At 50.6% G+C, this 24,057-nt stretch overlaps 1 protein-coding gene across 2 annotated transcripts in view; it reads left to right on the top strand.

Annotated features, from left to right (window-relative positions):
• JPH2 (junctophilin 2) overlaps positions 1 to 23,907 on the top strand; it is a 64,705-nt gene extending 40,798 nt beyond the window's left edge. Inside the window, exons 3-7 of one of the 2 annotated variants that reach the window (XR_004808820.2) lie at positions 17,084 to 17,202; positions 19,526 to 20,193; positions 20,912 to 21,006; positions 21,123 to 21,232; positions 22,203 to 23,907. Coding sequence is in view for 1 of the 2 variants with exons in the window: in XM_025470132.3 (XP_025325917.3) it covers positions 17,084 to 17,202; positions 19,526 to 20,193; positions 20,912 to 20,992 (868 nt within the window). In the remaining variant the exon portion in view is untranslated. The remainder of the gene's footprint in view (positions 1 to 17,083; positions 17,203 to 19,525; positions 20,194 to 20,911; positions 21,007 to 21,122; positions 21,233 to 22,202) is intronic. The other variant, XM_025470132.3, reaches the window with a different exon arrangement.
• The last annotated feature ends 150 nt before the right edge of the window (positions 23,908 to 24,057 follow it).

Raw genomic sequence — 24,057 nt, 5'->3', positions numbered from 1 at the left:
ACTCTCTAAATAATAATCACAAAAATAGCAGTTACCATTCATGGGTACCTGCTACGCACAGAGCACTAGGCTAGGCCCGTCTGTAAGCTCCAGGTGGTGAATTTCTCCTATTCCTGGCTGTGCTCCCAGATTTAACCCAGGACCTGGCACACAGTCGGTACTTTGTAAATACTTCTCACAATTGAGTGAATATAGACTTCACATGCCACAGTTCATGTAATTCTAATGGCAGCTAAGTGCTATTATTAACCCATTTTGTAAGTGGTAAGACTGAGATTTACAGAGGTCCTGTGATTTGGCAGAGGTCATGAAATTTGGAAGAGGGCATGCAAGAGTTCGAAACCAGGTTCTCTGATTCCAACACTAACTAATGTTCCCATCTTCCCATCTTGGTACCGGCCACACTGCGATTCCTGGCTTTCCCCCTTTATTGGCTGAGCAAGTTGGATCCATGATACAACCTTTCCATCTTCAGTTTTCTCACCAGTAAAATGGGAATCGATAGTAATATCTACCTTAGAGAATATTGTGAGGCTCACATGGAGTGACATGCAGATGTCTTAGCATCTTACTCAGCACACAGTAGGTACTCAACATGTATTGTCTGTTAGTATTGTGGTGATGATGGTGATGATGATGATGATGATGATAATGATGATGATGATGGGTCTCAGGGGATTCAGCATCCTCCTGGCTGGATTGGACCCAAGCAGCCGAGTGAACAAAAGGTGGCGCCGTTTACCAGCAGACGCTGTCCCCTCCTGGAGCACAGTGACAATCCTGGCCATCTGGAGAGAGCCATTCCCAGCCTGTCTGAAGCCTTTCAGAATCCCAGAGTAAGGGACGGGAAGGGTCTGGGTTCTCCCCTGTTAATACCTGCTACACAATCATGCCCTTCTGTTGGCTTGATTGCCCAGGGTTTCCACAAGCACCTACTATGTGCCAGTCTCCATAGAGCAGATGGAAGTTGGGCCGGCTGCCGTCCCTTACACGGAAGCCTGTGGCCACACTATGGAGTGGCAGCAGAGTGTAGTGCTGGAGAAATACAGATTCTGGAGCCAGACTGTCAGGATTCCCATTCTTACTGGCTGTGTGGCCCTGAAATGGGGCAGAGTCCCCAGAGTTACTGAAGTTACTGAAATGTCCAGAGTCCCAGTTTTCTCATCTGTACCTGGAGGATAATAATAGTAGTATTTCCCATCTAGTTGTTGATGTTTAATGGTGTCATATGTATGAGCACTTGGACCAGAGCCTGTCACATAGTAAATGACCCTTCTAACATATCTATAACAGAGGTAATAGTTACCATGATTAATTTTCAATTATGGGAAAGGATCACACAGGCCTCTGCAGGCCTGTTTCTCCATCTTCTTATGGTATTGTTGTTGTTGTTGTTTTTTTAAGATTTTATTTATTTATTTATTCATGAGAGACACAGAGAGAAAGAGAGGCAGAGACACAGGCAGAGGGAGGAGCAGGCTCCATGTAGGGAGCCTGACGTGGGACTCAATCCTGGGTCTCCAGGATCATGCCCTGGGCTGAAGGCGGCGCTAAACCACTGAGCCACCCAGGCTGCCCATTACGGTATTGTTATTAAATGAGAAGAGATACTTTCTGAGGTCCTACCAGCAGTGTCAGTCTCACAGTCAATTATGTAATCCATATAACACATTTACCTGATGCATATTTACTGAGCGACCGCTGCAGGCCTGCTTCTGTTGTGGTAGACACAAGAGTGATGCTTCTGCCCTTTTGGGGGCCTCACGGGACAATTGGAGGAAGATAAAGTGACCTGTCAGCTAAGTGCAGGGGACTGCAAGAGCAGAGAGCTGGCAGTCAGTGTATGCTTTCCTGAGGAAATGTCCTGAAGGATGAGTAGGAGTTTGCCAGATGAAGAGAAGATGAAGAGGGGAATAGGTGTTCCCAGGAATGGAAGCAGCCTGTGTAAAAGCCACAGAGGTGGAAATAGTAGGGTACAAGCGGGGACCTGGAAATCTCTGGCTCTCTGGAGGGCTGGTTTGCATTAAGACCTGAGAGTTGGTAGGGGCTAGGTCATGAGGTCATGTGAATAGCATAATAATGCCTTTCTATATTATCCTCCAGGTGCTGGGAAAGGTGCTAAGCAGGCTTCAGCAGAGGGTAAAGGTTACATTTACTGGGGGGTGGCCTCTGGGGAAGACTTTCTGAACCAGGTGGGGCATAAGAAGGAAAGCTTACCTCTGGGGTTAGTATCTAGCTGGACATGCCAGTAACATCGCACCAGTAGTTAGTTTTGAAATATTCTGGTTTATACCAGTTTGTAACCAGAAGGTATCCTGAAATCCCTAAGTGCTCCCCACCTCCTGTTACTGTCCTGTATACCTGGCCTCTTGCCCAGGAGATGGACTCCTCCAGGACCCAGCAACTACATGGTTAACCACCTGAGACATCACTCTCGCTGGTTGGTGCCCACGTCCCACAGCAGTTGCTCAGTATTTTTAATACCACACTGCCATGTATGTCTTATCAAGTCTTCCAGTTCGAAGAAAGTATTGGAGAACATCAGATAGAGCAGGACCAGCTCAGGAAACTTGAGTCTCACCCCAGTCCTTGCCCTCATCCTGCAGGGAGGGCAGGTGAGACTGGAAAACCCACGAAGGCCCATCTTGCATGGCTGACGTGGGCTTAGGAATTGGGCCAGCCTGGAGCCTAGAACACTTCCTGGCCATGTGTCTCTCCCTATTTAGTGGACATAGTAATACTACCCCTTAGGATTGTTTTCAGGAATAAAAGTCCTAGCACTCATAGGATGTTAGGTTTTTAAAAATGTATTCATTTACTTATCTCGGGATAGGCATACTATATGCACGTTGGAAAGACCTAAAAGGGTTGTATCAGAGTCCTGGCATGAAGGAACATAGTCAAATAATTCAATTGCAGACAGTTTCAAGAAACTACTGGGGTTTTTTCCCCCCAACTTTATTGAGCTGTAATTGACGTATAACACTCTCTACAAATGTGTTGATTTGACTCACTTAAATATTGCAAAATGATTACCACCCTAGAATTAGCTAACACCTCTTTTGTGTCATGTAATTACTGGTTCTTCTTGGCAGTGTTAATAGTTCAGATCTATTCTCTTAGCAACTTTCAAGTATATATTACAGTATTCTTAACTATAATCACCACTATTAGGTCCCAGAACTCACGCATCTTATAACTGGAAATATGTACCCTGTGGGCAGCAAATTAACAAGGGAGGTTGGGTTACCCAGGACCGTGACGATGGGAAGCCATTAGTGTCCTAGGCCTGAGAGGTCAGGGGAGAAAATGGTATAACACTATAGTCAGAGGGTGCAAGCTGTGGAGGGGAGAGCCCTCTGGAAGAGGGGCAGGGAATAAATACCCTGACCGTTCAGTCCTCCAGTCCTTGGCTGGGACACCCTATTGGCCAACCCAGCTGGGAGCCAGAGAGCAGGGGCACTGTGGATGCAGACCAGAGGGGCCTGTCTCCCAGGGCACACAGCAGGGTGGAGAATGATGTGGTGGGGTGAGGGGAGGAGATGGGGCAGAAAGAAAGTCTCCAGCTCAGAGTGTGTGTGTGTGTGTGTGTGTGTGTGTGTGTGTGTGTGTGGTCGGTCCTCCCTCCCACCACCTCCCTGGCCATCTAGTTTCCATCCCAGTAGGCACCTACCAATTTCTTACCTATCCTTCCAGAAATACTCCATATATAGAGGAGCAAACACACTTGTTTGTCTGCACAAGTGTTACATACAATATACATTAATTTACACCTTGCTCTTTAACTTGACATACCAGGACTCACTCTGTGCTAAAGATCTATCTTGTTCTGGGTACTGGCTGTGTAAAGTCCTTCAAATGGCCATACCATGACTTAGTTACCCAGTTCCCCACTGCTAGCTTTGGGTTTGTTTCCAGTCTTTTTGCTTTTACAAACCATGTTGCCATAAATGCCTTTGAACACGTGTCATTTTGAGCATATCTGTTGGCCAGATTCCCAGAAGAGGAATCACTGGCATAGAAAAAAAGGTAGATGCCAAATTTCTAAAGGAAAAAGCTGAGCAATTTGAAATGATAAATACGAACATACAGAAACACAAAATTATTTAAGTGAAAAATCTGTGGTAGTGGTAGCTAGCACTCCTGTAGTGCTCACTCTGTGAGCCACTGCTCTGTATATTAACTCCTTTAATTATCATAGCAACCCTAGGAGATAGTAAGGGGTCTCCTCACACAATTTCAACATGTGGCAGGGGAGAGGGGTTGTGGTTCTCCCCCAAGGACCCAAGCAATTAACCAATACCAGCAGGGGGTTCTGAGAATTCAACTCAATTCTGACATCATCTACCTGGAGATAGCATGGGATCCCACAAGTTAGGGGTTCAGTCCTACAAGATTGTCCCACCCCCATGCCATCTGCAAGTCCAGGGTGTCACCTGGGCTCCTGACTGACCAGCTGTAGAGAGGTGGTTCCAGCAACCCACTTTGAGTTCAATTAATTTGCTAATGTAGCTCACAGAAATCAGAGAAACAATTTACTTACTACTAGATTATGGGCTTATTATAAAAGTATATAACTCAGAAACAGCCAGGTGGAAGAGCCAGGTGGCTGTGTAGGGCATGATCTGGTGAAGGGCACACAGCTTCTGAGCCTCTCGAAGTGTGAGGCTTTTCCTGTACCCTCACGTATTCACCAACCTGGAAGCTCTCCAACACCATCCTTTTGGGTTTTTAATTTTTTTATTTTAAAAGGTTTTATTTATTTATGCAGAGACATAGGCAGAGGGAGAAGCAGGCTCCCTGTGAGGAGCCTAGTGTGGGACTCCATCCCAGGACCCTGGGATCACGACTTGAGCCAAAGGCAGATGCTCAACCACTGAGCCACCCAAGTGTCCCTCCTTTTGGGTTTTTATGGAGGCTTCATTCCATTGGCATGATTGATTAAATTATTGACCGTTGGTGATTGATTCAACCTCCAGCCCCTCTACTTTCCCCCCCAAAATCACAAGGTGGGACTGGAAGTTCCAGCCTTCCATTCTTGGTTGGTTCCCCTGGCAACCAGCCCCCATCCTTGGGTGCTTTCTGAAAGTCACCTCGTTGTCATAGACTAAGGTGTGGTGGAAGGGGTTTGTTAGGAATATCGAGACACCCATTTTGTTTTTATGGCTCTGAAGTGGTTACAGGAACTGGAGACAAGAGACCAAAGATGACAAAAGATGCTCCCATTGCTCTTATCACTCAGGAAATTCCAAGAGTTTTGGAAATTGAGACAGGAACCCGGGAATGAAGACTAAGTATATGAGAACTATATTCTGGTCATCTGAATGATTAAATATATACACTTGACCCTTGACTAACATGTGTTTGAACTGCATGGGTCCACTTAAATACACAGATTTTTTTTTCAGTAGTTACAGTACAGTAAATATATTTTCTCTTCTTTATGATTTTAATAACCTTTTCTTTTCTGTAGCTTACTGTATTATAAGAATACAATGCATGGTGCATGTAACACACAAAATAGGTGTTAATATTATGTTATCAGTAAGGCTGATGATGTTTATGTTATCAGTAAGGCTTCCAGTCAACACAGGCTATTTGTAGTTAAGTTTGTAGGGAATCAGAGTTACTCTTGGACCTTTGTGTGTGGGGGGGGCGGGGGGGGGGTTGGTGCACCTAACTTCTGCCTTGCTCAAGGGTCAGGTGTATTTCTTATAAATCACAATAATGCAGATAGACATATTTTTGCAGGCCTTTGAACTGAGAGTCTCAGTTTCTTACTGCTGTTGGCCCGAGGCTGGCCTTCGTTGCTTGTCATGTGGACCTCCCCATCAAAGCCAGCAAGAAAAACTGCCAGCAAGAGAGAAGGCACTGTCTTCTGAAAATAATATGCCATCACCTTTCCCATGTTCTTTTATTTAGAAATAAATAAATCTAAGTCTAGCCCACACACGAGGGGAGGGGATTATGTAAGGACATGGTTACCAGGAGCTGCCCAAGAAATCTGCCTCCCACCCTCCTTTAAAAAAAAAAAAATTATTTATTCATGAGAGAGTGACACGCACACAGACATAGGCAGAGAGGGAAGCAGGCTCCACTCAGGGAGCCTGATGTGGGACTTGATCCCCAGACCCAGAATCACGTCCTGAGCCAAAGGCAGATGCTCAATTGCTGAGCCACCCAGGCATCCCCACCCTTGTCCTCAGGAGAGCAGATGGCTGCGCAGAGAAGTGAAACACTTTTCTCAGGGCCACACAGCCTAGTGGATGACTCAGGGATTCAAATGCAGGTCGTGTGGCTTTAGGTTGCATGCTCTTGAGCACTGTACCTCAACACTGAATTTTTGTATTCAGAGCCCTGTTGAAAATGGGTTGTACACATGGAAGCTCAGTGGATTCACAGTGCTATTGCTTTAATATGATTGTTTTTGTAGGTTCTAAAATGTGACTTTCAAACCTGATATAAACTTTTTAAAACGGAAGTTTCTCTATGCTGCTCTGAGGATCTCAGCCAACTCAAGCAGAAGAGGCCTCCCTGCTGGCAACTGGGTTCCTGGTTGGACTGCAGGACCCAGTCCTGTGTGGGGAAGGGGTGCAAGGCCTGAGGTCCCTGCCCTGTCATTTCACTGGTCACCCAAGTGCAGCCAGACCTCAGTCCTATACAGTCAGCCAGGCAGCTCCCAGACCTCATGGACTAGCCCTTTTTTGGGGGAGTAAGGTTATCACTGCTGGTAACCATTAGCCCTGGGTCTTTTCAGAGGGCAGGGCTCACCCTGCCCTGTGGGAAAAGGCTGGCTGATGGCCGCTGGAGCCTTCTGGAGACTGGGCTTAAGCTGAGGCGGCACAGGGGATGCATAGGGCACAAAGGCTTTGCTGCTGGAAGGCCTTGGATGCCCGTTCCAGCTGGCTCTGGCATTCACAGGCTCTGAGCCTCTGGCGAATGATTTTCTGAGCCTGTGTTTCTTCCCCTGTAAAGTGAGTTGTCTTGAGGATGACATGAGATCACACAAGTTGTTTTAGTTTCCAGTTGCTGCCATAACAAACTTCCACAAACGTGGGGCCTTAAGACAACACGGATTTATTCTTTTATGCTTCTGGAGGTGGGAAGTCTGAAATCAGCCTCCACACTGCAGCCAGGGTCAGCAGGGCTGGTTCCTTCTGGAGGCTCCAGGGGCGAATCCCATTCCTTGACTTTTCAGCCTTTCGTGGCCGCCCCCCACCCCTCAGCTTGCAGCCCCTCCTCTGTTTTCACATCACATGTGGCCAGTCTCTGCTTTTGTCATCACCTCACCTTCCCTCCTGCCATCCCGTCTCCCTCTGCCTCCTCTTATAAGGACATGCGTGATCACATTTAGGGCCTCCCTGGATAATCCAGGATAATCCCCGCATCTCAAGATCCTTAATCATATCTGCAAAACTCCTTTTGCCATATAAGGTCACATTCACAGGTTCCAGGGATTAGGACAGGGATATCTTTGGGGCCATTATTCAGCTGACCACATAGGTCAAGTGTCTGGCACATAATTAGCCCTCAGTAAACAGCACCTTTTATTACTTTGCCTCTGCCTTCTAGGCTGGGGGCAGGGGTTGCACACTTGCTCACACATGGATGAGACTTCCCAGCAGGGCTGGGGGCTCTTCTTTGAGAAGGGAAGAAGGGACCCTAGAGAATGTGATTTGGAAAGGTCACCTCCATGGCCTGGGGATTTCAGGCTGGGTTTCCAAGGTGGGGAGGTTCTCTAGGGCCTGAGGAGGTGGCACAGCCCCTACTTCAACTAGAACAAAACCCCTTTGTTGAAATTTTTCAGACTCTTCCATAGAGCCTACTATCTGCCGTGCCCTGTTCAAAGGCTTTACTATATTAATTCACTCTATAATCCCAACAACCCAGTGAGGTTGGGGCTATTCATGTCCCCATTTGACAGATAGAAAAATCAAGCACAGAGAACTTGCTTATTGTGGCTTATTAAGTCATCCACAGTCATACAGCTGTGCTCCTAACCACCTCAAAATACCAAACTGTGAATAGCAATTTTTTTCTTTTTAAAAAAGGAAACCTGCTTAATTTCAAAACTTTTCTACAATGAAGCCATGCCATTTTATACTCTATATTTTATAATATATAATATAAAATAACAGAAGACAAATTATGGACGTGTAACACACCAGATGGGCTTACTCCTGCTGTGTAGCCTTCTGTTTGTTCTGCTCTCAGGCCCTTTCATCTAGTCTCATCTCTCTTACCAGATTCTACTTCCTTCCATGTCTTGCCCAGCATTCATTATAATAATAATGGACACACCATGTAAGCTCTTTGTGACTCAGTTTTCTCATTTGTACAATGATGGTAGTGCCTACTTCACAGGACAGCATAACCCTTAGGTTATTTCTCATTTTTTCCTTATTAGAAGCAATGCTTATGGATTTACACGTAAGTACTCAAACTAGAAAACTCTTAGAGGAAAATACTTTGCGATCACAGGTTAGGCAAAGCCTTCTTGGACCTGACACCAAAAACATAAGCAATGAAAGAAAAACACCAGGTACACTGGACTTCTTAAACTTAAAGACGCTTATGCTTCAAAGGACACTATCAAGAAAGTGAAAAGACAACCCACAGGAGAGAAAAATATTTGCAACATGGGATTGGCACTGATAAGGGACTTATATCTAGACTATATAAAGAACTTTTACAGCTCAACACTAAAAAGACAAAAACCCAATTACAAAAAGGCAAAGGATCCAAATAGACATTTCCCTTCAAAAGATATACTAATGGCCATGAAGCCCATGAATAGGTGCTCAACATCATTAGCCATCCAGGAAATGCAAATCAAGACCATGTTGAGATGGCACCTCACAAACCACCAGTATTAATAAAATTTAAAAGATGGATCTAATAACAAGTGTTAGCGAGGATGTGGAGAAACAGGAGCCTTCCTATGTTACAGGGACAATCTAAAATGGTGCAGCCACTTTGGAACCAGCCTGGCAGCTCCTTGCCTGGAATATGGAGTTACCATATGACCAAGAAATTCTATGCCCAGGTGTGCATCCAAGAGAAATGAAAACATAGAACCACATAAAAACTTGTACACAAATGTCCATAGCAACCAAAAGGTGGAAACGGCCCAAATGTCCACCTACTGAGATGCAGGTGAGCTCAGTCTGGTTTATGGAGTATGTCTGGCAGTAGGAAAGAATGAAGGATGGATCCACCTGCAAATGGGTGAACCTTAAAACAGGTTTCAGATGACATATCCTTCTACAAGAATGCATGTTTATGTCCCAATTGTGGGCAGTCCATAGGATTCTTTTTTTTTTTTTAATTGGAGTTCAATTTGCCAACATACATCACCCAGTGCTTATCCCGTCAAGTGCCCCCCTCAGTGCCCGTCACCCAGTCACTCAGTCCATAGGATTCTGAAAGGAATTGCTGGTCAGCATTGTTACAATAGTAACAAAAACCAAGAAAATGAAAGCTAATATTCGTTATGTGCTCATTCCACACTCTCAGGATTTAATGAAGTATTATTATCCCTATTTTACAGTTGACGAGACTGAGACCAGTGAGCAAAGCTCAGATACCTCAAATGTTGTGGGGCTCTTGATTTGGACTTGAGCGTCTGCCCTTAACCGCTCTAGGGAGGGGCTTCCCAGCAGGGGTTTAGCCCCATTTGCCAAATGAAGTCTGGGAGTGGGGTGAGGTGGAAAGGATATTCCCCCATCAGTCAGGACTCCCTGACTGTGCTCTTGGCTTATCCTTGGGGAAGGGAGAGGACTTTCTTCCAGGGAGCTCTCTGAGCGTGTGTCTGAACACCCCAGCTGTAGTTCCTTCTGGTGATTACTCGGACCATGATTGTTCTGTAGGAAATAGCCATGGCCAGCCAGAGCTGTGGGCGAGGGGCTATTTTGGGAGAGGACAGGGCAGTGGCATCTGAAGCATCCCTCACTGCAGGAAGACATTTGGCAGCATTATCCCTGTCAACTGCCTCTGCAGCCTCCAGACAGGCAGGCAGAGGTTTGAGCTGGGGCCTTTCATTACCCACTTCTGTCCTCCAAACATACCATGGGTTCCTTATTCTGAAGATTGTTTTTTCATTTTAAAAATGAAAACATTGGTCTAATTTTTATTTAACAAATAAGTGGCATGTGTACATTCAGGATTTTTAGTCTCCTCCCAAAAATTATGCTTTTTTATTTTATTAACAAGCACTATATGCACTTCCTGTGGCCTGGCTACTGCTCTAAGAGCCAAATGACTGTTCATTCATTACATCATTTATCCACTAGGTGCTGTTATTATCCTCATTTTACAGAGGAGGAGACTGGGATTCAGGGAGCTCAGACTTGCCAAAAGGTGTAAGGGGCAGAGTTCGGACCTTATACCCAAGCAACCTAGCTGGAGTTTCCCCCTCTTAGCCACTCTACCAAGCAGTTTAGAGGCTTTGCTCTATGCCCCTGTTCATTCATTGGTTTTCAGGGATGTTGTGTGGTTGTCTTGGCAGGGCGACATTAGGCTGTGAGTTCTTCACGTGGCTTCTGGGTCCTGTTCATCCCCATCCCTGGTCCCAGCACATGGAGGACTTGGCCCAGAGTCGGTGGGAAGAGGGTAGCAGCTTGGTGTAATGGGTAAGAGCACTTTGCTAGCTGTGACCTTGAAAAAGGGACTCCCTCTCTCTGAGGTCATTTGCGACCACAGTACAGAGCAGGGCACAAACAACAAGGAACAGGTTAATATTGTTTTTTTTTGTTTGTTTTTAATTTTCTTTATTTATTTATTTATTCATGAGAGACAGAGAGAGGCAGAGACACAGGCAGACGGAGAAGCAGGCTCCATGCAGGGAGCCCGACATGAGACTCGATCCGGGGTCTCCAGGATCACGTCCTGGGCTGAAGGCAGGAGCTAAACCGCTGAGCCACCCGGGCTGCCCAGTATTGTTAATAGTAGTAGTAGAAGAGACAGTTGTTGAGTGAATGCATTAAAACAGGGATCAGAAAAAAAACCAAGAAACAAAAAAAACAGGGATCAGCAATCATTTTCTGTAAAAGACCAAACAGTAAATATTTTTGGCCTTGCAGGTCACAGTCTATGTGGCAACTACTTAACTCTAGGCAATGTGTCAACAAATGGGTGTGGCTGGATTTGAGTAAAACTTTATTTATATGGACACTGAAACCTGAATTTCATGTAATTTTCACGTGTCAGAAAATATTACTCTTGGTTTTTTTTTTTCATTCAACCATTCAAAAGTATATAAACCAGTCTCAGCCTCCAGGCAGTAGAGCAGCAAGCAGTGGGCTAGATTTGGGCTAGATTTGGCCTGCTGACACAGTTTGCCAACCCCCTGCAGTAGAATATGAGCTCTGCAAGGGGTTTTGGATGTTTGCTTTGCTGTTGTGTCCGCAGTACTCAGAACAGTGTCTTGCACACAGTAGGCACTCCAGAAAGTTGTATTAAATGAGTGAATCAATATGCAGAAGTGAGTCTTGAGCTGGCTCTTTAAGACTGGGAGGGTGGACGGAGGTGAGGAGTGTTCTAGGTGGGGGAACAGCCTGAGTAAAGACTTGGAGTCAGGGGTGAGTCCAGCAGGTATCCCCCTTAGGCCCTGAAACCATCCATGCGGGGGGGGGGGGGGGGGAAGCTGCAGCCCGGACCTAGGGCTGGGGGAAAGGGCTGGGGGAAGGGAATGCTCTCAGAAGTGGTTCTGTTGGGTTATCGCCCTGCCCCTATCCCAGAACCACCAGCCTTATTTTTAACCCTGCTGACGAACGATAATCCGAATGAAATCAAGAAGACTGACTGATCCTTGCCCTTCCCCCTGCCCCAGTTTCTGCTGGTTCCTTTCCCCCTGTGGGTCAGAGCCACACTCGGAGACCCTCCCCCTGCGGCCTCAGCCCAGGCACAGGGAGGGGTCAGAGGAGAAGTGGGTCCAGCGTTTCCCTAGCAGGACCTGGACTCTGAGAGGGATCCTGGTGTTTGAGGAGAGACACTCGAAGCCCCTCTGGCAGTTGGACAGGCGGGGAGCTGCCCAGCTGGTTTCCCTCTGCCAGGACACCTTCTCAAACTTCAGTGAGCCGAGGAAGCCTCCGGAGGGCTGATAACACAGACTCCTGGGCTCCTCCCCCTGCCGCTCTGACTCAGGTCTGGGTGGAGCCTGAGAACCTGCATTTCTGACAAGCTCCCAGGTGATGAAGGGCCCGGGAGGGTGATGGGGCCACACTGTGAGTGGCCGCGGCCTACAAGGGCCTCTGGGCAGCAGCAGGCCCTCCGCCCTCACCCTCTGGCCGGCCTCGGGCTGCGCTGTGGAGGCAGCTGGTGATAGACCCTGCCCCGAGGCTGTGTTAAGTGCCCTGGGCTTTATGTTGAGCGTGGTAGGAAGCCTTGCAAAGATTTTAAGCAAGAGTTGAGGCCGCTGGACAACTGGATTAAGCCAGCCCACGGTGCCACTGCAGTCAGTTGTAGGGAGCACGTCGGGGGCTTTGAGGAGCAGTGACGAAGGAGGGAGAGGCTGCAGATGCTGGAGCCCTAGCAGGAGTAGGAGAGGGGACCTGGTGAGTCATGGCCTTGGCTGCGGCTGCGGCAAGGAGAGGAGGAGGAGGGAGCGGGAGAACACTGGCGTGCCTGGCTCGAAGGCTGGGAGCCACTCCTGAGACCAGAGGCCTGGGGGGGGGCTGATAAGGGGTTCAGTCAGCCAGACTGACAGACACAGGGAAGGGGAGGTGTGCTTCCTTTGAACACGGCAGCCCTCATTGCCCCTTTCTCCACCCCTGTTCTGGCTGTTCTGGGCGGGGTCCACGCTTGATCCCCCAGTGCTTCTGGGGCTCTGTGTGCAAGCCGTCATGCTGGCCTTAGGAAGAGTCCTGCAACACAGCTTCCCCGGGCACCAGGAAACAAGCAAGCACCATCCAGCTTGTGTTACCAAAAAAGGACATTTTCTCTGTTTGAAGGTTTGCCCAGCCCTTTCCCTCCTCCCCGCCTGACCTGGGGTTTCAGGTTTCCAGGGAAGTGTTTCTGGAAAGTGTAGGACTTTGAATCACATGCATCTGTGTACAGGCGAATATGAACCTGGGGATATGCACGTACCACATTCAGTTCTGTTGTCATAAACCTTATCTTTTCCTCCTCCTCCTCTTCCTTCATCACCACCTCTACCACCACTGCTTTCTCTACCACCATCACCTCCACCTCCTTTACCATCACCATCACTCCACCTCCATCGTGTCTTCCACCACTACCTTCTCCATCATCACCTCTACCTCCAACACTACCTCCTTCACCACTACCACCACCACCTCCTCCCCTCCACCATCACCATCACTTCCACCTCCTCCACCACCACCACCATCACCTCCACCTCCATCATGTCCTCCACCACATCCTCCATCATCACCTCTACCTCCAATACCACCTTCTCCACCACCACCATCTCCTCCACCACTGTCACCACTGTCACTACCACCATCACTGACTCCACCACTGCTTCTACCACCATCACTTCCGTCACCACCACCACCACCACCACCTCACCTCCTCCATCACCACCACTGTCACCACCACCTTTCCCACCATTACACCACCACCACCACTACCTCATGAATCACCACTGCCTCCACCTCCATCACCACCTCCACCACCATCACCACCCTCTCCACTCAGACCCATCCTGACCTAAACACTTTCATATGCTGCCTCTTAAATCGTTAGTTTTCATAGCAATTCCAAGAGGGTAGAATTACGATCTCCATCATACAGATGAAGAAACTGGGGCACAGAGAGGCAGAGCTACGCACTCACAGTACTGGAGTCTCAATGGGGTTGGGACTCGGGTGACATGAGCAAGGTCATGCAGAAGTATAGGGTCTGATCTAGTTTTTATTTAAATTTTGATCATAACTTGTTCATTAAGGATTTTTGGCATTATTTCTGACTTTTAAAAATATTGCTTTAAAGTATCGTTTTATCTTGCTTCCTGAGTTTTTCACATCTTCCTAAATTTTGAGCCTGCAGTAAATGCCTCACTTGTCTCACCTTAGTGCCAGCCTTGGCAGAGCCAAAATTGGAATCGAAAATTGTGCTCTGGGCTATTCCTTGTGGTGCCCCTTTGCTCAGACTTGTGCACGTGCATGAGCTCATTTATGTACTCCTTTTTTTTTAGAGTAAACTCTATATCCAATGTGGGCTTCAAATTCATGACCCCGAGATCAAGAGATCAAGAGCCACTAAGCCAGCCAGGCACCCCACCTTTGTGTATTCTTTCCTTTAGTAACCATTACTGTGGCAGTGTGGCATAGCAGAGGGCAGGGCTTGGAAGTCAGTTCTAGGTCTGACTGCCACCACTCATTATCAACTGTATAGCCTGTGGTCAAAGGCACAGACTCTAGAGCCCAGAAGGCCTTGGTTTGAAGTCTTCCTCTGCCAGTTGCATTAGTTCCTTAAAACCTCGTGCCCTGCATTTCTCCTCTGTGAAGAGGAATGGTGGTCGTACCATCTGCCATCCAGCGTGATTGGGGATCAGATGAGTTCATTTCTGTAAACCCCATGGCAAATAGTAAATGCTTTGGGTTAACCATCAGTGTGCTTTCTTGAGAAGATAACCTCTCTGAGCCTCAGTTTCCCCATGTGTGAAGTACGAACAGTAAGAACCACCTCAGGCAGTTTTGAGGATTGAGGGGGATAGCATAGGTAAAGGGCCTTTCCTGTGGAAGGAGCTTCATAAAAGCTATATCCCTTATTCCAGGCCCAATTCTGTAGACACTGGAGACTGAGATACAAAGACAAACACACATCAGCTCCCCAAACTCATCAGCAGTGTGGACACTGAGTTGACCTTTCAGTTGCCCAAAGGCACTGAGCTCTTGCTGTCTCTCTCAGGTGCTCTTTCCTCTACCTGCCTTGCTGTCCCCACCTGTCCTGTTATTACGGCTCTAACTTTTGTTTCTTCTAACTTTATCTCAACTTAAATGCCCCATTCTCAAAGAAACCTTCCCTGACTCCACCCCTGCCACCAATCTATACCATCTTCCTGTCCATGTTCACTGCCTTCTATACTCTTCCTTCATAACACTTCTCACAGTTGCAGTTGAGGATTTTTCACTTAATCACATTTTATTAGAGATGTTTTGTTGTTTGTTTACCACCTTCCTCCCTCACTTGACAGTGAGGACAGGGACAGGGTTTGTCTTCCCCACGGAGTCTCTGCCCTTGGCTCCTGGCCAAGCGTGGCACATGTTCCAGGGTAGTGTTCAAGCACATAGTCACTGGAGTCATCTTGCCTGGGTTCAAAATCCTAACTCCTGCACTTCATGACCCTGAGGCCCAGGACAAATTATTTCACTTGTCTGTACTTCCACTTTCTTTTCTGTAAAATCTGGAAAATAACAACGGCACCGGCTTTCCTAAGGTATGATGATGATTACACAAGATAATCTTCATAATTCCTTTAGAATGGTACCTGGCCCATTCATAATGAAGCTATTATTATTTCAGTAAGTGCTCCTGGCTAGACTAGCAGCTGAAACAAACAAACATCCCTGAAATCTCAGGTGGTTAACACAGCAAACATGTAAGGCCTGCTTTAATGTTCCATATTGAATGTTTAATACCTAAATGTGCCATGTTCCAGTGTGGGACTGTGGCAAGGGAACTTTGCACTGTGCAAGAATCATTTCTGGACCTGCGTTCCTTCCACTATGTTTCTTAACGTGGGGCCCACAGGGGGTTTCAGGGAGTCTGTGAACTTGGATGCTGTCTTAGTTAGATGGCCTAGAAGCTGAGCCTGAGGTGGGGCTTCTCGAGCAGATTATTTTTTTGAGGGGACACTCTCAGGACAGAGGGTTAGTGACAGAAGCAGAGTAGAGTTGAGAAGTGACCAAGGAAGGATGTGCTCTCACCTGCAGTCCTGCTTCAGTCTGACCCCATGGTGGGGGTTCTGGAGCCTGGCTTGTACCACAGAGTTGGTTCCTCCTGGAGCAGGAAGGGGACTGGTGGGTGTCGTAGGTCATTAGTTGTGAGCTGCCACCCAACGTGGCTTCTCTTGGGTGCAGTTACCTGGGACAGCAGTGAGCCATTAGCAGCCAGTACAGGAGCTAGGGCTGGGTGCATTTCCCCAGAGAAGGGATCTGGGCAGGGCACCACAAGTGTCTACAACAGATGGGAAAACTATCTTTTTTACTGACCTCTTACTGAAATGTAGCATTTGCTTCAATGATGGAGGTAGGCAATAAACCATCGTAATAGTAGAAATATCTGTGACTTTGTCACCAGTGGAAATCACATTATTATTGTTTCAGATATCTTTCTTATAAAGATTTTATTTTATTTTTTATATTTTTATTTATTTATTTTATTTTTTATTTTTTATTTTTATTTTTTTAAGTAATCTTCATACGCCATGTGGGCTTCAGACTCCCAAGATCAAAAGCCACATGGTCCCCCCCACTGAGCTACCCAGGTGCCCCTTTTGCAGATATCTCTCAAAAGTCCTTTATACTGATCTGTACTTTAAACATTGTAGTAAGTACACTTAGACATTTTGATGTGTTAATAAAGAAGGACATGCATTATATTACAGATTTGTTCCTTTAAATATTTTGGTAACAGTGTGTCAATATAATTGCATCCCTTTGTAATCCTATGTATTTTATGTATTTTAAAATATTATTCTGTGAAAGGGTTCCTAAGAGTCACCAGATGCCAAAGGGGCCTGTGACACAAAAGAGGTTAAATTCCCCATTCGGGGTGTTGGCCTTCCCTCCTTTCACCCGGCAACAGGGGGAAAGGAGACAATGTAGAAGACTGTAGAGGAGGTTTTTATGGGCCAGGCCTGGAAACAGCATACATCATGTCTTCCCACAGTGCACTGGCCAGGACTCAGTCACCTGACCGCACTGATTGCAGGGGAAATGTAGCCCGTCTGTGTGCCCAGAGGAAGAGGAAATGGCCTAGGGGATGCACAGTAGTCTGGGCCACATGGTTCAATACATATCCATTGAATGAATGCTCTGTTCATGTATCTTTTGTGGGCAGAGATCTGGTTTTCTGGAGGGATCCTGAGTCTCTACTATGTATGTTGTCTCCTTAGGACGAGCCACGCCAAGGCCAAAGCTGAAGCAGCAGAACAGGCCGCCCTCGCTGCCAACCAGGAGTCCAACATTGCTCGTACTTTGGCCAGGGAGCTGGCTCCAGACTTCTACCAGCCAGGTAGGGCCAGCCAGGGTGGAGACGGGCAGGACAGGGTGAGGGGAGGTCCCCCAGGGTTGGACCATTTTTCTTTTTGTTTGTTGGGAAGCTGAGATGCCCAAGTGGGTCCACAAATGTCCATGAGTTCAAGAAATGGGGGGTGGGGGGTGGTATGGTGAAAGCATAGGATGGAGTAACACTAGGGACTCATGCTGAGATGGGGGAATCAGAGATCCTCAGTTGTGGACTGGACCCTCTCTAGGCTGCTTCCTTGCTCTCCTGCAGGCAGGGCTGACAGTTGAGCTGATGAAGCTTAGTAAAGAGAGGAGTCTCTGTGGATGAGGCAAAAAGCCTTCGTGCTCTTGCTCATCCCTTTCAGTTTGGCATTGAGTGCTGCCCATGTGTCAGGCACTGTGCTGGGCTCTGGGGTACAAAACTGGGATTCCGGGATCCAGAATCTAGAGGAGCAGAGAATCATCAAGGCAGCATATCAGGGAGTGAGGCCTGTATTTGCCTCCTGACTCCGCTGCTGACCAGCTCAGCGACCTTGTTAAGTTCTTTAACCTCTGTAAACCTCAATTTTCTGATCTTTAAAATAGAAGTAAGAATAATACTTACTTTTTTAAAAAATGATTTATTTATTCATGAGAGACAGAGAGAGAACGCAGAGACACAGGCAGAGAGAGAAGCAGGCTCCCTGCAGGGAGCCCAGTGCGGGACTCGATCCCGGATCCCAGGATCACGCCCTGAGCCAAAGGCAGACACTCAACCACTGAGCCACCCAGGCGTCCCTAATACTTACTCTTGGAGGGTAGTGGATCAAATGCATGTCAGGTGGGGAGCACAAGGCTCAGTCCATAGCGAGCTCTCATGTCACCGTTAGGATTAAATTCCACACAGCATAAATTCTGTATGACTAGACCAGGGGCTTTGGGAGCTCACAGGGAGCCCTTAGCCCAGTCAGGCAGGGAGATGCTAGAGGCCACCCTCAGGAGAGGCCCTTTGAGCTGAATCTTGAAGGCTGAATGAGCGTTCACCAGGTCAGTGGGTCTCAAACATGACGCAGCATGCTGGGCCAACCCTTAGTTTCTGATTTAGTAGGTCTGGGGTGGAGCCCACAACTGTGCTTTTCCTTCTTTCTTTTTTTTTTTTTTTTTTAAGATTTTATTTATTTATTTTAGAGAGAGAGAGATGGAGTGGGGTGGGGTGGAGGGTGAGCAGAGGGAGAGGGACAGGCAGCCACTGCACTGAGCACAGAGCCCAACGCAGGGCTCAATCCCAGGACCCTGAGATCATGACCTGATCCACACAGGGACCCCTGAATGTGCTTTTCTAACAAGGATCAGGCAATGCCCATGCTGCTGGATGCTGCTGGTTTGGGACCGTTCATTGAGAATCATGGCACCACGTAGTGCTGTGTGGGCCGGGCAAACAAAGAGGAAGGGACTGCGGGTGCAAAGGCACAGAAGATTGGAGTAGAGTGGCAGGCTGGGAGGCTAGATAGTAAGCCAGGCAGGAGCTGGTGGGAAGACACTGCGGAGTAAGAAGAACCCAGCAGCCCTGTGTCTGTAGAGACTTGGCATGTGGGAGCCCAGTGGGTAGGAGATTGCTGTTCTCCTCATTGAAGGGTTTTGTGGTGAATGGCATGGTTAGACTTTATTTTAGAAATGTTATTCTGGCTGTGGCAGGGAGACCACAGGGGACCAGTTGGAGGACCTTGCAGTGCAGATGCATACCTGGAAGGCTAGATTGCCTCCCTGCACAGCACTCCCCTTGCTGGTCCCAGGAAGAGCGACACCTCCTGGCATTGCCTCCACCTTGGGTGCTCATAGCTACAGCTGTCGCCATGTGCCAGGCCGGGAGTTTTGCATTTTTCATGCATTTTTCCCCCATTAACTCGTCCATTCGTATTTATGAAATAGGCGTGATTAGGCCATTTTTCAGATAAAGGAATGGAAAGAAACCAGTGTCACGGTGAAAAGCATAAACACTGGAGCCAGTCGGACTGGATGCTGGTGCTGGCTCTGCCCCTTGTCAGCTGGGTGACTTTGGCAAGTGGTGTTACCTCTCGGAGCCTCCCTTTCTTCATCTGTAAACAAGAGGCCAATAACAGCATGGACCTCTCAGGGTTGTTAAAAGGCGGCAATGAGCTACCCTTTGGAAATTGCTTGGCACGGTGTTGGGCCCACCCTGGACGGTAGGCAGGTGCTGGCTGGGCGGCGAGGTTACGCGGCTTGCGCAGGGTCGCAGGGTCACGGGCGGTGGGACCCGGTTCGGGTTCGGGTTCGGGTGCGGGGTCCGGGGTCCGGGGCCAGCCTCGCTGACCCCACCCCCTCCCCCGCAGGACCGGAGTATCAGAAGCGCCGGCTGCTGCAGGAGATCCTGGAGAACTCGGAGAGCCTGCTCGAGCCCCCGGAGCGGGGCCCAGGGCCCGCGGGGGCCCCGCCGCCCGCCCGCGAGAGCCCGCAGCTGCACGAGCACGAGCCCCCCGCGCCCGAGGGCGGCCCCCCGTCGCCGGCAGGGACGCCCCCGCAGCCCAAGCGGCCCCGCCCGGGGGCGGCCAGGGAGCGCCCCGCGAGCCCGCGCGCCTGGAACGGGGAGCCGGCCGCCGAGCGCATGGCCATCGAGGCGCTGCAGCCGCCGCCCGCGCCGCCGCCCGAGCCCGAGGTCGCGCTGTACCGGGGCTACCACAGCTACGCCGTGCGCACCGCCCCGCCCGCGCCGCCGCCCTTCGAGGACGAGCCCGAGCCCGCGCCCGCGCCCGAGCCCCAGCCCCAGCCCCAGCCCCAGCCCCGGGCCGCGGGGCCCGACTCCGCGCCGCCGTCGCCGGCCGCCGCCCCCGAGCCCGCGCCCGAGCCCCCCGCCAAGCTGGAGCCCAAGCCCATCGTGCCCAAAGCCGAGCCCAGGGCCAAGGCCCGCAAGACTGAGGCCCGGGGGCTGAGCAAGGCGGGGGCCAAGAAGAGGGCTCGGAAGGAGGCGGCCTCCGCGGAGGCCGAGGCCGAGGTGGAGGAGGTGAGGCCGGGGGCGGAGGATTTGGGAGTGGGACAGCGATGGCGCAGGACGGCGGGGAAGCCCCAGCAGGGATGTGGGCTGAGGCCAGTGCGCCTAAGCCGGAGGACTCGGTGGCATAAAGTACACTGCGGAGTCGCCCCACCTTGGGGCAGGGGGCAGGCCTTTGTGCCTGCTGGCGGGTGAGCAGGGGGCAGCTGTGGAGAAGGGAGGGCTGGGAGCCCTAAGCAGCTCAGGGGCGGGGAGTGCACCTGGGAGCCCAGGGCCGACCTGAGCAGGGCATCTGCTGCAAGGTGTAGCAGGAAGGGCTTCCTGGTAGTGGAGGAAGGACCCAGGAGGGCCTATTAGAGGGGCCTGGGAGCTAGAAGCTCAGGGATCACGAGCAAGGCAAGATTCAGTGAGACCAGTGAATATGGTCCCAGGAGGGTTAGCAGGAAGGAAGGCATGTTCTGGCTTCCAGGCCCACTGCTGCCCACTGTGTGCTTTGGGACACATCCGTTTTCCTCTCAACCCTAAATGGTTTGGTTAATCATTTCCCAGAATCCTTCCAGCTCCGAGGGCTTGCTGTCCAGGTGCTGGACACAGCAGGGAGCAAAGCAAGGGGTGCTCTCAGGAGGGTTCTTTCAGAAGTTCCTGCTCCTCTGTCTAGCCTTGCTGGGTCTTGGGTACGGGTATTTCGGAGGCCATAAGGACTCAGGCGGCTTCTCTCCACTGCTCCCAGGTCCCCAACACCGTCCTTATCTGCATGGTGATCCTGCTTAACATCGGCCTGGCCATCCTCTTCGTTCACCTCCTGACCTGACACTTGTCTACCAGGTGTGTCTCCCAGGGGGTGGGAGCCTGTAGAGAGCTCCGGGCACCAGGGTAATGGAGGAAGGATGTTGCCTACTGGGCATCAGTCCTGTGGCTAATTGAGGCCTATCCCCCAACAGGGGCAGGAACAGATTGGTGATTTGAAAGATCACGTGTTCCCCAACACGCACACACATACACAGCCATAGCTCGTTAGCTCAACATGTGCAGGGCACCTGCTTCCTGTCAGGTGAGCACTGGGGGCTTCACTCATTCATTCAACCACCACTTACTAAGCAGCTACTCTGCTGGGATCCAGGGATACAGCAGGGACCCACTCCCACCCGAAGAGACGGGGCAAAGATAGAGTAAACCCTTAACTTACAGCTCCTTATGCCAAAGTCAGACATCACATGCGGCACAGCAGCTTCTCCCCAGACTCCCACAGTCTCAGCTGAGCCTGCCTGAGATGGGCAGACCCTCTTCTCTCTGCCCTCCGTTTCTCTTGCCTGCTTCAGTCTGTAATCCCTCTGACTTTGTCCTCCCCATCCCCCAGTCCTCTCTTCCAGAAACTCCCGGTGTTAGTTGTCCCTCCCCCCGCCAAGGCTCAGTAAGGTCCTGTGAAAGAGGTGGACTGGTCTGCGCTGACAAAAGTGGCTCTTGTGGGTCTCAGGGTGAAAAAGCTACAAGACAAAGTCTTTTCTCTGCTAGGACCAGTCTTCACACCCTAAATCCTGTGCTTGGTGATGCTGACAGTTTCTGCCTCTTGCCCTGCCCCCAACCAAAGACCCCTCCCTCAGTCCTAGCTGTAGTGTGGTCTGGAGGCCCCTCCTTGGTCCCAGGAGAAAAGAAATCTCTGTCCAGTCACCCGGTAAATAGCGACAATATTAGCCTGGTAGGTGGTGCCCTGGGGGTGAGTACTGAGCTCTGCGGGGGGGCCCCTGTGTCGGGGCATCTGGGCATGATGGCTGCAGGGACAGCTTAATGACCGGAAGGCTGGGGTAAGCCAGGTGTCAGTGGGGAGGTGGAGGGCAGGGGACCAGCAAAGCCAGGACAGGCCTCAGGGTCTTGTCTTACAAGGGGTGGGGGCACGGATGCCCTGGGGGCTGGGAGAGGTGGCTCCTTGCCCCAGAGAACATCAAGCCTGAGGCTGGAACCTGGCTCAAGGGCTTCCTCCTTCCCTCCCTCTCTCACCCCAGCCTCTTGTGGTCTCTTTGCAGAGCCAGAGGTTCCTGCTGAGGATGTGAGGACCCGTCTGCCAGCATTACCAGGCCAGGTGGCCAAGGAGGACTGAACTCTAGACCTGGAGCCCTGGGGTCCAGCTCACATCCACACCACATCCGTTTAAGGAGGCCTCCCGTGGCACCTACGCTGGGTGGCAGTGATGCCCAGAGCAATAGAATGTGCTGGGGGTCCTCCGGGAGCTCTGTGCCCTGTGGCAGGGAAGCCTCGAAGGAAGCGCCCTGGTCTCTTGAGCGCACCTGTCCCTCATCCTCATCTATTCCCTCGCCTTGCTGCTAGGGTCCCCCTTCCCTGAGCTTTTGTGTGTTTTGGGAGAAGTCACTAGACCAGGATCATCAGACTAACTCCCAGACCCTTTCCTTCCCCCCCTGCCCTGCTTTATTTTAATCTGGGTGCCGAGGGAGTGACAGATCCCCGTGGCGGGTGAGCAAGGGAGCCACCCTCAGTGTGGAGGCCCTGCCTTTCATGGGCTCCATGCAGCACACATGCTCTTCCTTGCTGACAGATGTTCAGGACGCCAATAGAGGAAATGGACATGCTCAGTTTGAACACCCCCCGACACGGTGCTCCGGTCTCCACCCCCTTGTCCAGTTAGCCCCCTTCTGGGCCAAGAGAAGGGGGGAAACTCAGGCACTGGAACCTGTGGCTGGGAAGCCACTGACCAGGTGGCCAGGGTGGGAGCGGGAAGAAGGGCTAAGGGGCATTCAGGATGGCCCCTGTGATCGAGTGCGCCGGAGCCTGAGGCTGCCATCGCATCTGGGGCTGCCGGTGTGCCCGGGACGCCAAAGGGCCGCCCTGCCGGAGTCCTGGGGCTGCCAGCATAGAGTTAGCCCGCTGCCCACGCCGGGGCCCACCGCGGCCCCGAGGGAGCAGGAGCGTGGAAGCCCAGGCGGATTTCCCTGGGGTAGACTCTCAGGCAGGTGCTCAAGACAAGCTGTTTGTGAACCAGCATTTCGCAGGGAGAGAAGAGCAAGTCTGGAGGCCCCCGTGGGTGCAGTCTGATGGACAATAAGCGCCTCGGCTCGCTTGGCGGAAGATGGTGTTTGCATGTAGCTCATTACAGATGTTTTGTACCACACTGGGTCTCGGGTCCCTTGTGCTTGCCGGGGCGGGGTGGAGGCCGAGGGCTCCGGGCCCCTGCGCCCCGGGGGGACAGAGGGAAAGGGCTTCTAGGCCCCTCCAAACCCAGGGAAGGTTGTGACCGTGGCATCCAAGCGGAGCCACAGGGATGTGGACCTTGGGGGCTTTGGCGGTGTGGTCTAGCCTCCCCAGCGCAGCTCTGCAAGCTGGAGTCTGCTTCTGACGAGACTGGCCGTGCCTTTCCCGCGCGGTGCTTGGGAGCCGTCCTCCAGCTCCCACGTGGGGCCTCACGGCGAGGTTGGCATCTCGGACTGCGTTTCTTAGAGAGGAGCCTGCGGTTCTCCCGTCCCCAGCCAGCCCGTGGCTCTGCATCCGTGTCTGGGCTTTTCTGGACTCTGAGGGAATCCACTGCTCAGGGCCGCTGGGTCCCGGGCCTTGGCTCTGAGAGCCTTGTCCACACTTGGGGCTGGCTCAGTGCTGGGGATAAGCCTCTGGGTAGCAGAGCTCCCGGGCCTAGGGTTAGGGCTGGTGTTTGAGGTGAGGGTTCAGGGTGCTGCAGTCTGTACAATAATAAACCTGCATCTGCTCGCGGGCTGTGGCGGGGCTGCGGTGTCTGCTTGTGGGCGGTTGAGGGACTGGCTAAAGGGGCAAGAGAGGCTGGGAGCCCTGTCTTTTTCTTACAGTTCCCATACTACCTCTTGAGAGGAGGCCTAAGGGCTTCAGTTCTGCTGGGGCAGATCAAAGACCTGGGGC

This window comes from Canis lupus, chromosome 24 (assembly GCF_003254725.2).
Source record: "Canis lupus dingo isolate Sandy chromosome 24, ASM325472v2, whole genome shotgun sequence".
NCBI classification, from domain to species: domain Eukaryota; kingdom Metazoa; phylum Chordata; class Mammalia; order Carnivora; family Canidae; genus Canis; species Canis lupus.
Note: the sequence above shows the minus strand (reverse complement) of the source record. Positions and strands in the feature narration are given on the sequence as shown.